Here is a 15,752-nt window from a genome sequence, read left to right as displayed (position 1 = left end):
CTACTGCCTTTAATAAAACAAAAATTTCACACCCGTTTTAAGTGTTTCACGCCGGCAGTTTGTTTCCACCCGGAGAGTGATGGAGAAGCACCCGACAGTGTTTAGCTTTTTGGTTGGAGGATTTGGACGATTTCATGGCGCGCATGCGTGTTGTGTTTGAAGGGCGGGTTTAAAGGGAAGTAGGTGTTGACCAGCGGGCAACTGAACTTGTCAGATTAGACCTGTGGTTCCGCAGATACCGGGCTTTCGGGAGACACGGAAGGGTGAATTTAGGTGTCTGATGATTGCTTCTGAAGGGGTGTGTAAGACTCGTTGGTTAAAGGAAGCTATTAAGCTTCTTATGTAGGTGATTTTGGGGGGAAAAAGTAGCATTTCGTTTTGCCTGCTTGACTCCCTCTCAAATTTTAACTCGCATCCGCATCTGGTTTCCTTTGTACTGCCTTCTCTCCGGGAGTACTCTAGGGGAGTGCTCTGTGTTATTATTATTACTTATGTGGCCGTTCTCTTGTCCTCCTCACTTTGAGATTTATTGGCGTGGTGCATTAATAGCCTGAATGGAATTAATGGGTAAATATGGGATTGATGGGTAAATCAATCCTCGGTCAAATACCAAATTGAAATTTCTAGCTTTGCGGATAGTCTGTTTAGGCATTGTTTTATGTAAAAGTTGATGCTTGCATGTTTCAAAATCACGTGAAATTCACGTTTTCTTTATCATACTCCTCCCTCATTTTTTCTCCCTTACCCCCGGCCCCACTAAATCCTCATAGAAGTGAAAATTTTGTTCTGAAGTTTTATGGACCCAGAAGAAAATTCTGTTCAGAACTGTGGGGCTAGGTTTGTTACCAGTAATATGAAAGGCTCAGAGTTTTGCCTGGAAAAGAAAAAAAAGGTTAAAGTACCAGCGAGGAGACTTCGTGAGATAGCTTCTCCAAATCAGGGAGATAATTTGGCTTTGCTGAAAGATGAATTGTCCCGTGTTCCTCCAGCGTTGTCTGCAAATAAACGTCTTCCTGTTAGAACTGGGAAGAGCTTGAATGGAACGTTATGTGGTATGTGATTCCAAATAGTTTCAACCAGTTTTCGATTTTGTAAATCTTTAGTCTTTATTTTCATTTCGTTGTGTGTGTGTGTTTCAAAACCTAGAGGATTTTTAATGTTTTAATTCCTAAATACAAGATATTTCTCGCTTGTACAGTCGTTAGAAGAGTGACCCCTTTTCCTGGGAAAATGGCCAGGCAGGAACAGTCTACATCGAATCATATTCAGTAGATGGAATGAATAAAACGTTTCGGTTTTTTTTTTTTTCTTTGCGTGTTTTTTTGGCACACTATTCTTGTTCATATCTGTGATTGACACATTTAATTAGTGTGATGTGCTTTTCACCAGTAGGGGCTAGCTTTTTACCTTCTGTTTGGATAATGCTGTACAGTTTGGAATTGTAGAAAAGCACAATTTCTGCCTTTTGATGGCATCCGAAATACAATTCACTTAACTTGTCTAAGCTCCCTGGAAGTAAAGATAACCCACTTCACTGGTAATCAGATTAATGATTATAAGTGCGAAAAAGAATAAATAAAGTAGTTTTTATAGTGCTGCTTTTGGCAATTTCAGCATAACCTAGGCCTGCTGTTTAATTAGGCTTTTATATCATTGCATGTTTTCTTCCTGGCAAGTGATTGCACAGATAGTTTGTCCTAATTCAATAGTGTAACTCGTTGTATAACTTTGTATACTTGTCTTATTGGATTGTCAGTTTTGAGCCCTTACTTTCCAAAATATCAGATGTGAAAACCTTCATCGGTATATATATATGTACATTTTAAGCTTTTTGCATGAAGATTGGCTTCCAGTTTAGGTCTTGCATTAATATGGAATTTATAGTTCTTGAATTATGCTTATACAGTTTCTAAAGGAAACATTCTAATTTAAAACTCACTAAAATTGATTCTTTTATTTTGTTAGGTTCATCAGACTTAACTTCTGCCAGAAATTATCAGCAGCCTCCAATAGAAAATCCTACTGTGTCAGAAAGTGTAAGCAAAATAATTCTTAATTACGCTCATGTTAAAATTTTAAGTATTGTCAAGTAAGGCTTTTTAAAATTTAGATTAGCAATAGGCCTTGTTTTTAATTAAAGTTCGCTTACCAAAGACATATTTTTACAAACTGCTAGGTAAAGGTAAAGGAGCTGTAACAACAGAATTTTAAAAAAGTGAAGTGTGAATTTATTCTAGCTATTCTGAAGCCTTTTGTGTGCTTTTTTTTTTTGAGAGGTATTTAAAAGCTAATAACATGAAATTCTCATCTTAATGTCATTTTTTATTTATAATACTGAAAATATTTGTTTATAAATACGTTTGGTCACACAATTAGACTTTGATCACTTATCATAATATTGACTATATATTGTGAATTTAACAGCTAGTAAACTAAAACAGGTATTGCAGCTATTTACTGATGAATTTTGTCAACAATTCATCATAAAAAGGTATAATTATGTGCTGTACTTGATCTCTGAATAAATGCCTAGCCTTTGGCTTGATGTGTTTTCTTTCTTTTTTGAGGAGGCTTTATTTAAAGATTAATGGTATTTTAATTCTATTATTTAAATAATTTCTCAAATGTATGGATATGTTATTATTGTATAATTGAACATAAAAGGGTGATCTTTGGAAGATCATCAGGAAGGATTCCATTAGATTTAATATAGGCTAACAGTTTGTTTTGTGTAGATTTGTCTAATATAAAATATACCTGCAGAGCAAACCTAGTTCTTTATCATTTTACCATGATCACAAACTGCAGCCTTTTTGCATTATGTTTTTATTTCATAAATAAGGGCTAAGATTATATTCTCTATTGACTTGACCATGCTATTTTAAAGAGAAAAATGAAAGAAGTTTGTGTCCAATATGCTCATATTTAGATTTGCTCCTCTTCATACTTGTTTCTTTCTACCACTGGAAGATAAGAGTTACCTTTTCCTACTATAAGGAGCAAATCCTTATACATGTGCAGAAAGAAAACAAAACCTTAAAATCACTATAGAAAATTCAAAAAGAAGAAGGAAAAAAGAAATTCCACAATTATATAAAAGCAAGTACTGTTAACATTTAGAGTTTTTTCTATGTATATGTATATTTTATGAAATGGGATTATTTTATAACTAAGTAATATTAAAGTTATTGTTGCATGTCATAGATTTTTTTCTTAGGAGCTTTTAATAAATTCACAGAATTTCAGTGTATGTATGTACCATAGTTTATATGTTCATATTCTTATTTTGTGACATTGAGGTTTTTTCCACCAAAATTTTTATAATATGTACAACCAGGTGATGAACATTCTGGTTTGTATCTGAGCTCACTTTCTTATATTAATTTCTAGGTATAAAATTATTACCTAAAAGAATATGCACATTTTTTATATTATTTCTAAATTGCCTCTAGAAAAACTGTATCAATATGTATTCTCTAGCAAGGTCATGAGTAGAATTAGTGGATTTCCCTCCATCTTCATTTATATGAAGCATTAATATTAAACAAACAAACATAAAGTTTGCTGTTTTGATAGGTGAAAAGGGCAGCGCATTGTTTGATTTTGTATTTCTTTTATTATTAGTGAAGGGGAACTTTTTTTCATTTATATTGCCACCTGTATTTATTCTCTTGTGAATACATATTTATGTGCTGTGCTTTTTCATACTGTTTTGTGGGAATTCTTTGATTTCCCAGATGCATTCCATGTCTTGTTAGTCTCATTGGCTATTTTTAGGAATTTAACACCTATTATCAGTAGATAGCTTGCATCAATTTTCTTTTACTATTTTTTATTTTCTATTTAATGATTTGGCAGGGGGAAAAATGTGTGCCTAAGGAAGGTGAAGCAATGTTAAATGAACCAAGCACTTAAAATGTCATGGTGTCTTAGCAGTGAATAGAATCTTAGAAGTGAAGTCCTAGGGTACACATGTGAGCAGAAATCTGTTTGGCAGTAGTTGTCACGTCTATAGAGAAGTCTTCCGAGACTACATTATAGCTCAGTGACAAAGAATACTGTGAAAATTAATTTCTGGTGTAGTGCCGTGCAATGGACATCCTTATAAACTACATTGTCTCACAGTGAATCATATTTTTACGTTTAACTGTTTCCATTGAAATGTTACATGGGTTGCTCTCCTGAAAGTAGCAAATTGGGATTTGAATCTGAATTTCAGGACCACACTTGCTTGTTCATTTTCCAATTCATTCACTTGTCTGACAGCTCATTACGCATTCAACACATCTTTGAGTAGCTTCAGGGTACCTAAGCATGGTAGTGCTGGAATTAAGTGTATAAACAAATAGTTGTGTCCTCCCAGGACACAATAGTCACATAAGCTAGTAAATGGTACTTAATAAATAAGGAATCATAAAGTGGATTTATGCCTTTCATTTCTTCCTTTCATATCCTGAAGGATTTTTCTAAAGATGCTGCAGTGCAAGTGTTGCCTTTGAATAAAATGGAAGAGAACAACAGACAAAAAGGTAAAAGGATAGCTTTATTAATTTTTTGGTAAAATACCCATAATGTAAAGTTTACCATTTTTACCATTTTTAAGTGGCATTAGGTATATTCATGTTGTGCAGCTATCACCACCATCCCATCTCCAGAACTTTTCATCTTCCCCAACCAAAACTCTGTTCTCATTATATACTAACTCTGTTCCCCTTCCCACCATTCTGCTTCCTGTCGCTATATATTCCATTATATCTCTTATGTGTGGAATCATATATAGAGTTTTGTCCTTTGGTGACTGATTTATTTCACTTAGCATGTCTTCATGGTTCATTTATGTTGTAATATGTAAGAATTTGGGCTTCCAAGGTGGTGCGGGTGGTAAAGAACCTGTCTGCTCGTAGAGGAGACATAAGATATGTGGGTTTGATCCCTGGGTCAGGAAGATCCCCTGGAGGAGGGCATGGCAACCCACTCCGGTATTCTTGCCTGGAGAATCCCATGGACAGAGGAGCCTGGCGGGCTACAGTCCATAGGGTCACAAAGAGTCAGACACAACTGAAGCGACTTAGCACACTTGTAAGAATTTCTTTGGTAAGGATAGAATTTTAGAGTTTTAGATATTCATTGATATATTTGTTTAGGTATTTATTAAACAACTTTACAGTTTTTTCTTGTTTTCATTTTTAATTCATTTTTCCTTCCAAGTTAAGCTATTAATGAAATCTCTGAAGTCCAGAAGATAATTTGTGATGGTAAAGGTAATTTTATTATTGCCAACCTATTGCATAGTTTGGTATTTGATACCTGATTATAAATGCTGAATAGTCTTTGCTAAGATAATAGATTAAAAATATGCTTTGAAAAAATGTATTTAATGACATTTTAAAAGTAGTTGGTTTTGTTTTCAGCGAAGCAGTGTTCTCATTAGAGTTTGAACAAATGTCTTTAATTTGGCCCCAAGTGTTTCTACACAATTTTATTTTTACAGTCTTGAGTTATGATTATTATTACTCAAGTCACTTAATTTGTTTCTTGTCTTTTTAAATTGAGAAATCATATTGCTGAATTCCCAAACATTTTTTTAATTAAAATTTTTTTCTTTTAGTAGCTTATCAAAATATGATACATTTCTAGGAATCTAAAGTATATTTTTGTGCTTTTATTTTGCAGCAAATGACATCTTTATTTCTCAGTACACTATGGGACAGAAAGATGCTCTAAGAGCAGTTTTAAAACAAAAGTAAGTTTCATTTAGAGAAAATAGGCGATGCATTTCTTGTGTTTCTTTACAATCAGCTTTGTTTATGCTTTGCACCTAGGGAAAAAAGTTGTTTTTTTCCAATATGTGAAATATAGAAGTGTGACAATATGTATAAAGCATTTTTCATGATGCTGGGCATGTATAAAATACTCAGTGGCTGTTAACAGTTATTATTGTTGCTGTGGTTGTTGTTGAAAGCACTTTGTATGCATTAACTCATTTAATTTTTTCAAAATCCAATAATATAGATTACATTACCATCTCAATTTTACAGAATCCCCATCTTATAGATGAGGAAACTGAGACACAGAGGGATTGATTTTCCTGAAGTCATTGAGCAAGTATTCACTGGGTTGGAATTCAAACCCAGGTAGTCTGTCTAAAGAGTACTGTCTTAGTCACTTCACTATACTGTTCATAGCAGCGGTCACATATATGACCACATACATAATACTGCTTACTGAAAAAGGACATTTAGACTTTTTCTTAATCTCTGCTTAAGATTTGAGAAAGGGGCAAGCTTAGCATCTGAGTGGAGTGAAGGAAAACTGCTATTACTCTATCTAAATACTTCCTTCCAGCTTTATCTTTACTGCCGACGAAATACAGAGTCAACCCTGACAACAGCACTGTGCTGAACATGAAAGAATGTATCACCAGGGATATTTTTAAAAATCGCTAGTGGGGGTGGAATGAGATTTATGTTCCTGCACTAAATATATTCTACTCCTGGACTAGAGCTCTACAACTACTAAAGTAAAGTTTATTCTTTTTTTACCTATAGTTATTCATAATATACATATTATACTCTGGGAAACACTAACAAAGTAAATACTACCTCTAAACCGCAAGGCCCTGGAAGAGGGCATGGCAGCCCACTCCAGTATTCTTGCCTGGAGAATCCCCATGGACAGAAGAGCCTGGCAGACTTCAGTCCATGGGGTTGCAGAGGGGTGGCAGACTTCAGTCCATGGACATGATTGAGCGACTAAGCATAGCACAGCAAACCACAAGGAGTGTCATCTGAGCCAGCCAGAGTTTCACAGCTGGTTGTTTGGCTTAATGGTGTTTTTCCTTTTGACATTTGATCAGCCTCCAGTTCCCAGTATGTAACAGGTGATTAGGAGGTGATTGAACTGAACTGAACTGAACCTGGATGGTAAATTGTATCCTAGAGTTTGTGAATATATACGAAAAGGCATAAGTAAGGATATGATGGAGGGGCAGTCTCCCAAATTCTGTACATAAACTAAAAATTTCAGATTACATCTGCTTCATTGGAGAAAGAGTGATTACCATTTCCATCCTACTGACCCCAGGTAGCAGTGACTACTTGCAACCACAATAGGGGCTTTATCAACTTGCCTTCAAGTTAGAACTCTCAAATCTGAGAGGGAGAAGTTGTTCATAAACAAGTGGACAGTGAGAAATAGCTGTGACTACTACCCCTCCTATTTGTTCACAGTAGGTCTCTCCCCATTTCAGGATGAACAAACAGAATTGAAAAAGAAAAACTAGGAAGGGCGTTTGAGAAGGTTATTGCAGTGTAGAGAGTGGTATGAGTCAGAACTGTAAAAATGACTCTCATATTGGGTTAAAAGATAGTCTTATTGTGTCTCTAGAGAAACTTTACTGTAGTCAGTATCACTTGGTTTTCTTTTTTTCTTTTGAGAATGGCAGATTGAATTTGGCAAAGTGATTCTAAAATTTACTTGAAAGGGTACACAGTTGAGAATGTATGCACATCCTGTTAAGAATACATACATGTAGAATACACACCGTGGAGAATAGCTAATTTTGGAGAAACAAAAATGGAATGATGGAGAATCTGCCCTATCTGATGTTAAAATATGCAGTAAAGCTATAAAAAACAAAGGTAATTGACTAGAATGAGCCTTTGAGGAATGACGAGTCTGTCTGGAGTATCTAGAACAAGGGTAGAATGACATTTCCTGTGTCAGGAAGGTAAGCAGAGTTATGAACGACACCAAAGAACTTTGGACTTAAAGAGAAACGGCAAATCATTTAAAAGTTTTAAAGTTTGATATATATTTCTTACAAGGCTCACTCAGGAAAAAATGGATTAGAAGAGGGCTGGACTGAAATCTAGGAAGCCAATTGACTGTGAACTTTTCGAAGATCTTTGAAAGAGATGGGTTAGATTGATTCTAAACCCATTGGTAAGTGGTGGGATGTGAAGGTGGGAATCATGCTGGCCTGAAAATGAGTGCACAGGTTTGGAAGATAATTTGGAGATAGAATTGACAGGAATTGATGCTTAGATGTGACCATGAGGAAGGAGCTAAGGATGGATCCCAGATTTTGGGCTTGTATAAATGCATAGTCAGTAATAGTATTCATTGAAAAGGGGAGGTGTTGGTGAATAAATTTCACGCTAGACATTGGCAAGGGTTTGAGGTACCTATGAGATATCCAGGTAAAAAATGTCTGATAGCAAACTGAACCTCTGTGCTCAGTCATGTCTGACACTCTGTGACTCCATGGACTGTAGCCTGCCAGGCTCCTCTGTTCATGGGATTCTCCAGGCAAGGATACTGGAGTGGGTTGCCATACCCTCCTCCAGGGGACCTTCCCAACCCAGGGATCAGACCCACATCTCCGGTCTCTTCTACATTGCAGGTGGATTCTTTACCCACCAAGCCATAAAGAGGTCAAACTGGCAAAAGGATTCTAAGCTAGAAATCCATTATATAAGTTACCTGTATATAGATAGTAGTCTGAGCTCTGAAAGTGGTTGAATTGGCCTGGTGGGAGTGTGAGAGTGAAATGAGATGGCTTAGGATAGATCTGTAAGAAAACCGAATCTTTAAGAGATGTGCAGAGAAAGCAAGGTGATTTCTAAGTGCCACTCAGAAAATTTATCCAGAAGTGAAGAGTGTGGCCTTAACAAAACCGAGGAAGTGAGGTTCTAAGTTTGATAGCTGCTCAGACATAAAGATAAGGACTGAGAAGTGTCCATTGAATTGAGCAAGAGGAGGTATTAATGGCCTTCGTAAGAGCGGTTTCAGTGTAGTATTGAGATAGATGCCAGATTCAGAGGATTAAGGGATAAAAAGAGTTCTAGAAAAAGACAAAAAGGAAAGGAATAGTTTCTTCTGAGTGGGTGAATTATGTGCATTTTTTCTAGTTCTTTACGCTTAAGTTCAGTTCAGTCACTCAGTCATGTCTGACTCTTTGCGACCCCATGATTGCAGCTCGCCAGGCCTCCCTGTCCATCACCAACTCCTGGAGTTCACCCACACTCATGTCCATCGAGTTGGTGATGCCATCCAGCCATCTCATCCTCTGTTTTCCCCTTCTCCTCCTGCCCCCAACCCCTCCCAGCATCAGAGTCTTTTCCAATGAGTCAGCTCTTCGCATCAGGTGGCCAAAGTATTGGAGTATCAGCTTTAGCATGAGTCCTTCCAATAAACACCCAGGACTGATCTCCTTTAGAATGGACTGGTTGGATCTCCTTGCAGTCCAAGGGACTCTCAAGAGTCTTCTCCAACACCACAGTTCAAAAGCATCAATTCTTTGGTGCTCAGCCTTCTTCACAGTCCAACTCTCACATCCATACATGAACACTGGAAAAACCATAGCCTTCACTAGACGGACCTTTGTTGGCAAAGTAATGTCTCTGCTTTTGAATATGCTATCTAGGTTGCTCATAACCCTCCTTCCAAGGAGTAAGCGTCTTTTAATTTCATGGCTGCAATCACCAACTGCAGTGATTTTGGAGCCCAGAAAAATAAAGTCATCCACTGTTTCCACTGTTTCCCCATCTATTTGCCATGAAGTGATGGGACCAGATGCCATGATCTTAATTTTCTGAATGTTGAGCTGTAAGTCAACTTTTTCACTCTCCTCTTTCACTTTCATCAAGAGGCTTTTTAGTTCCTCTTCACTTTCTGCCATAAGGATGGTGTCATCTGCATATCTGAGGTTAGTGATATTTCTCCTGGCAATCTTGATTCCAGCTTGTGTTTCTTCCAGCCCAGCGCTTCTCATGATGTGCTCTGCATATAAGTTAAATAAGCAGGGTGACAATATACAGCCTTGATGTACTCCTTTTCCTATTTGGAACCAGTCTGTTGTTCCATGTCCAGTTCTAACTGTTGCCTCCTGACCTGCATATAGGTTTCTCAAGAGGCAGGTCAGGTGGTCTGGTATTCCTATCTCTTTCAGAATTTTCCACAGTTTATTGTGATCCACACAGTCAAAGGCTTTGGCATAGTCAATAAAGCAGAAATAGATGTTTTTCTGAAATTTTCTTGCTTTTTTGATGATCCAGCAGATGTTGGCAATGTGATCGCTGGTTCCTCTGCCTGTTCTAAAACCAGCTTGAACATCTGGAAGTTCATGGTTCACATATTGCTGAAGCCTGGCTTGGAGAATTTTGAGCATTACTTTACTAGCATGTGAGATGAGTGCAATTGTGCGGTAGTTTAAGCATTCTTTGGCATTGCCTTTCTTTGGGATTGGGGCTTTCCTGGTGGCTCAGAGGTTAAAGCGTCTGCCTGCAATGCGGGAAACCCAGGTTCGATCCGTGCGTTGGGAAGATCCCCTGGAGAAGGAAATGGCAACCCACTCCAGTATTCTTGCCTGGAGAATCCCATGGACAGAGGAGCTTGGTAGGCTACAGTCCACGGTGTTGCAAAGAGTCGGACACGACTGAGTGACTTCACTTTCTTTGGGATTGGAATGAAAACTGACCTTTTCCAGTCCTGTGGCCACTGCTGAGTTTTCCAAATTTGCTGGAATATTGAGTGTGTTCATTTACTGCATTGAGCATTTATTAGTTTGATAATAGGAAAAAATAAAATTTTAAAACTTTAAAGAAGTTGATGTTTGGCCTTATAATGTTATTTTTCTTGTTGGTCAGTTTAATGTATTAATACAGAATGAGAGATCTTAAAGGATAAATCACATTCAAACAGAAAATCTACAGGATAGGGATTATCTGAATTATATTTTCTTAGTACACCACTCAGTCAGCTAAATGTATATTTAGCACCAACTCTGTGCTCTTTCTTACTGCTTGTGTGGTGTAAAAGCCCCCTACTCCAGGTTTCTTAGAGCTTAGTTGGGGAGAGTATAGGTACATAGATGGAGGAATGTATGATTAGAGCTGTGAGTGGAAACATTCCGTACGTTGTTAATTTTGTTAACATGTTAGTTTTGTTAAATGTCTATTCTGTGAAAGTGAAAGTCGCTCAGTTGTGTATGACTCTGCGACCCCATGGACTACTCAGTCAATGGAATTCTCCAAGCCAGAATACTGGAGTGGGTAGCCTTTCCCTTCTTCAGGGGATCTTCCCAACCCAGGCATTGAACCCAGGTCTCCCACACTGCAGGCAGATTCTTTACCAGTTGAGCCACAAGAGAAGCCATTTAAACCGTAGGATGGCTGACTGTCAAGCCTCAATTGTATGGTCTTGGAAGTAAGTGTTGTGTTCATCTCTCAGTCATTTCTGACTGTGTGACCACATGGACTATATCTCACCTGGCTTCTCTGTCCATGGAATTCTCCAGACAAGAATACTGGAGTAGGTAGCTATCCCCTTTTCCAGTGATCTTCCTGACCCAGGGATCAAACCTGGATCTCCTGCACTGTGGGCAGATTCTTTACCGTCTGGCCTATCAGGGAAGCTCATCGAAAGTAAATGAAAAGAAATTAATGAATGGAGAGATCAAGAGGAAGTGTTTTAAGAACAGGCGTATTTATTTTTTTGGCTGTGCCATTTGGCATTCAGGATCTTAGTTCCCAGGGTTGAACCCACGTTCCCTGCATTGGGAACTTGGAGTCCCAACCACTGGACCACCAGAGAAGTCCCCAAGAACAGGCTTATTGAAAAGGTCAGACTTCAATTGTTGAATCTTGGGAGGGTTAGAGCAAGTTGGGTGAAGAAGATTGAGAGAACAGAGTGAAAAAAAAGCCTGGAGTCACCTGTGAGAGCAGTGTAACTGGGGAGAGGACACAGAAAGTACAGTATATGTTGGAACCTAGCGCAGGACCAGAGGATGGAGTAAGCAGAATGCCGAATAGGAAACTAGCCTATTCAGTTGTCTGTAAGGAATGATTTTAGACTTTTGAATGGTGAAATCTGTGTGAAAAGTTTTTAAGCAAATAGAAACCAGAAGAATGAAGTAGTTGGCAAGAGATGATGGTTTTGTACTAGAGCAGAATTATGAAGGGAGAAGTGCTGTTTCGAGAGAAAAAGCCTGATGTCATGGGAAGATCTGTGGGCACTGGCCTTAACTTGGCTACTTACTAGTTCTATGACATGATCAGGTAAATCCCATTATCTCTGTGGACCTCAGTTTCTTTCTTCATCTATAAAATGAAGAAAATTAGGAAAGCTGGGCTTTGGGTTCCCGTGCCTCTATAATTCCATGACATGATTCCTGCAATTGTGATGAAATAATTGAGAAAACCCGATGACTCAGTTGGGTATGAGAAGTTAATTGAAGGGTAGAGAACTTAAGATAACTTCAAAATTTTGAGAATGCGAGACAAATGATGTTCTTAATAGAAATGAGGCAACATCGAAGAGGAGTAGGTTTAAGAGCTCTGTGCCTTCTTAAAAAATCAGAAGGTGGAAATCCAGCAGCTGGAGATGAAGCACATTCCTGCTGATTTTACTTAGACTTACCTTAGGCACTCTTCAATTTTGTCAGTGTTTCTTTCATTTATTTTAGGCCAAAGACAACACAAAATTGACCAGTCTTTTTTTTTTTTTTTAATAAGTGTTTAGTTAAATGCCTTATTGTGAATATGTATTTTCTGGACTCATCTTTAATCGAGACTGCTTAGTAATGTATTTTATGCCCGTTTTAATAAATTAGGTGACATTAAACCTAAATGAGTTAGAAATTTAGAAATTCTTTTCAGCAGTTTTAATAGTCCCTCTTGGGTTGTCTTCCTTTGGGAGTAAAACTTGATACCTGAATACTTAGAGCCTTTGCTGTATGTTTTAAATCCGTACTTCTTTTCAAAAACTTTTTAAAGTTAATTTTTATTTATTTTTGGTTGCACTGGGTCTTTGTTGCTGCATGTGGGTATTCTCTGTTTGTTGTGAGTGGATGCTACTCTGTTGCGGTGCTAGGACTTCTCATTGTGCTGGCTTCTCTTATGGAGGAGCATGGGCTCTGTGCATGGGAACGTCAGCAATTGTGGCTCATGGCCTTAGTTATTCCATGACAGATGGGATCCTTCCAGACCAGGGATCGAACCTGTGTCCCCTTCATTGGCGAGTAGATTCTTAACCCCTGGGCCACCAGGGAAGTCCCAGATTTGTGCTTCTTGACTCTAAATCATTGTAATTGTGCCCGTGTATTTTTCATATGTGTAAGTCATATTTTCTAAAACATCAGTGCCTTCTGGAAATTATCTTTTAATTTTCTTAGTGTGTGGTGACCTGAGCCTTAATAGATTTCATTAACCAAATGAATGATATGCTGATAGCAAAAAATAGGAATTTATCTTTTTTTAAAAAATCAAGAAAATTCACCTGCAGCAGATTGCCACTTATAGGTATTTCTTCTAATGGTTCAGTATAGCTTACTGAATAGACTTTTTTTCCTTTTTTATTTCCAGAGCTCAAAGCATGCCTGTGTTTAAGGAGGTGAAGGTACAGCTTTTGGAAGATGCAGGCACAGAAAAGGACCCTGTTACCCAGGAGAATAGAATTTCACCCAGTGGAATTGATTCAGCTACAACTGTGGCTGCAGCAACTGCCGCCGCCATTGCAACAGCAGCTCCACTGATAAAAGTATACCTGTTTCTTCCTAGATAGTCAGAACTTCTTTGTAAAATGTACCAGACACTGATTTTGTAATTGTTGTGTCCAACCGTTGACTAGGGACATTCTCGTTGTTCTCTGTGGTTATGTATTATTTCTCAGAAGTTATGAGACTTAACTCTCATCCCTGTATTACTGCTAGAAAATCCTGGATTCCTTCGTTTTAGCAGTGGAGTATCTCATCTTGGGAGCCACTCAGTCTTGGGTAGCTGGGATGACTGGATATCCTTATTTTAGAGCTAGAATTGACCGTACAGATCATATATGCAAAGCCCTCCATTTGTAACTGAGAAGATTGAAAAACAGGTCAGAGTCAGCATCAGGTCTTAGAGCTAATAGGTGGGAGAGCCAAGATTGCTGACCAAACTCAGTTCAGTCGCTCAGTTGTGTCCGACTCTGCAACCCCATGTACTGCAGCATGCCAGGCTTCCCTGTCCATCACCAACTCCCAGAGTTTACTCAGACTCATGTCCATTGAGTCGGTGATGCCATCCAACCATCTCATCCCCTGTCTTCCCCTTTTCCTCCCGCCTTCAATCCTTCCCAGTGTCAGGGTCTTTTCCAATGAGTCAGTTCTTTGCATCAGGTGGCCAAAGTATTGGAGTTGCTTTAGCATCAGTTCTTCCAATGAATATTCAGGACTGATTTCTTTTAGGATGAACTGGTTGGATCTCCTTGCAGTCCAAGGGATTCTCAAGAGTCTTGTCCAACACCACAGTTCAAAAGCATCAATTCTTCAGCGCTCAGCTTTCTTTTTTTTTTTTTTTCAGCTTTCTTTATAGTCCAGCTCTCACGTTCATACATAACTACTGGAAAAACCATAGCTTTGACTAGATGGACCTTTGTTGGCCAAGTAATGTCTCTGCTTTTTAATATGCTGTCTAGGTTGGTCATAACTTTTCTTCCAAGGAGCAAGCATCTTTTAATTTCATGGCTGCAGTCACCATCTGCAGTGATTTTGGAGTCCCCCAAAATTAAATCTGTCACTGTCTCTGCTGTTTCCCCATCTATTTGCCATGAAGTGATGGGACTGGATGCTGTGATCTTAGTTTTCTGACAAAATAAAAATTCTTTGTGGCAAATTTGGTAGTTTTTAAGAGAAAAAAGATCTAGCTAAGGATAGCTATTCTGCCTTATTTCTGTGATTCTAAAAATAAAGGCTTTAGAAACATCAGAAGTGTAGAGGGTAAAAGTTCTGGTTTGATAATTTCTCTATACCAGTTCACTTTATATAACCTTTCTAATAATTGAGCATGTTTTTGATGTCTGGATATTTTTGTTTTAGGTGCAGAGTGAGTTGGAAGCAAAGGTTAATTCTGTTACAGAATTACTCAATAAGTTACAAGAGACTGATAAACAGTTACAACGTGTTACAGAGCAGCAGACGACCATGCAGAATAAACAGGAGACACTACACTGTCATGATCATGAAAAACAAATGAATGTGTTTATGGAGCAACACATTCGGCATCTCGAAAAGCTGCAACAACAGCAAATCGATATTCAGGTATCTGTAATATGCGACCGCACATCCCGTGACCTTTCATGACTCGGATCTCTAAGCTGATATTCACTGATTATTCCAGTAGTTCATCTCCTTAGATTGTAACAGTTTTAGTTCTTAAATAATGATTTGTTTGTTCATCATTCTTTTCTTCTATGTGGAAAAGAAGAACTCTGCATGTTCTAGTTCAGGTGTCTGGCTTTGTGAGACCTCTCCTTAAAACTGTTTTTTTCCTTCTTTGGTGATATTTCTTTTCATGGCATTTTAAAAGGGCTTATATTGCATTGCAGTTTTCTGTTTATATCAATGGTTCTTAGCCTGGCAAAGAGCTTCAGAATCACACGGAGAACTTTATAAAAATACACATGCTTGTACCGGTCAGAAATTCTGAAATAGCAGGTCTAATATAGGCCTGGAAATCCTTGAAAGCTCTCTAATGATTCTGATACACACCCTTGGATGAGAATCACCTAGTATACATATTTGCTTCTACATTTACCTAGTTAAAAAGAATGAACCTTCTTATGCCTTTTGAATGACTCACAGGGCTATTATAAACAGTTATCTTCACAGACAGGTAATAGTATAGTGTTTTTATTTTGAAATTTCCAAGTCCTTGGATAGTACCCAGCACTCAGGTACTCAGATTTTTTAAAAAAGATTTTTTAGAAAGAGTGAA

The 15,752-nt window shown here is 37.9% G+C and overlaps 1 protein-coding gene across 1 annotated transcript in view; it reads left to right on the top strand.

Annotated features, from left to right (window-relative positions):
• The window catches only part of KIAA0586 (KIAA0586 ortholog), a 139,896-nt gene continuing 124,327 nt past the window's right edge, over positions 184-15,752 (top strand). Inside the window, exons 1-7 of the mRNA XM_013967209.2 lie at positions 184-298; positions 771-1,052; positions 1,966-2,036; positions 4,460-4,529; positions 5,674-5,743; positions 13,365-13,539; positions 14,855-15,076. Of these exons, the coding sequence (XP_013822663.2) occupies positions 797-1,052; positions 1,966-2,036; positions 4,460-4,529; positions 5,674-5,743; positions 13,365-13,539; positions 14,855-15,076 (864 nt within the window). The 5' untranslated portion in view covers positions 184-298; positions 771-796. The remainder of the gene's footprint in view (positions 299-770; positions 1,053-1,965; positions 2,037-4,459; positions 4,530-5,673; positions 5,744-13,364; positions 13,540-14,854; positions 15,077-15,752) is intronic.

Source organism: Capra hircus, chromosome 10 (assembly GCF_001704415.2).
Source record: "Capra hircus breed San Clemente chromosome 10, ASM170441v1, whole genome shotgun sequence".
NCBI lineage: Eukaryota > Metazoa > Chordata > Mammalia > Artiodactyla > Bovidae > Capra > Capra hircus.
This window is presented reverse-complemented; position numbering and strand designations above follow the sequence as displayed.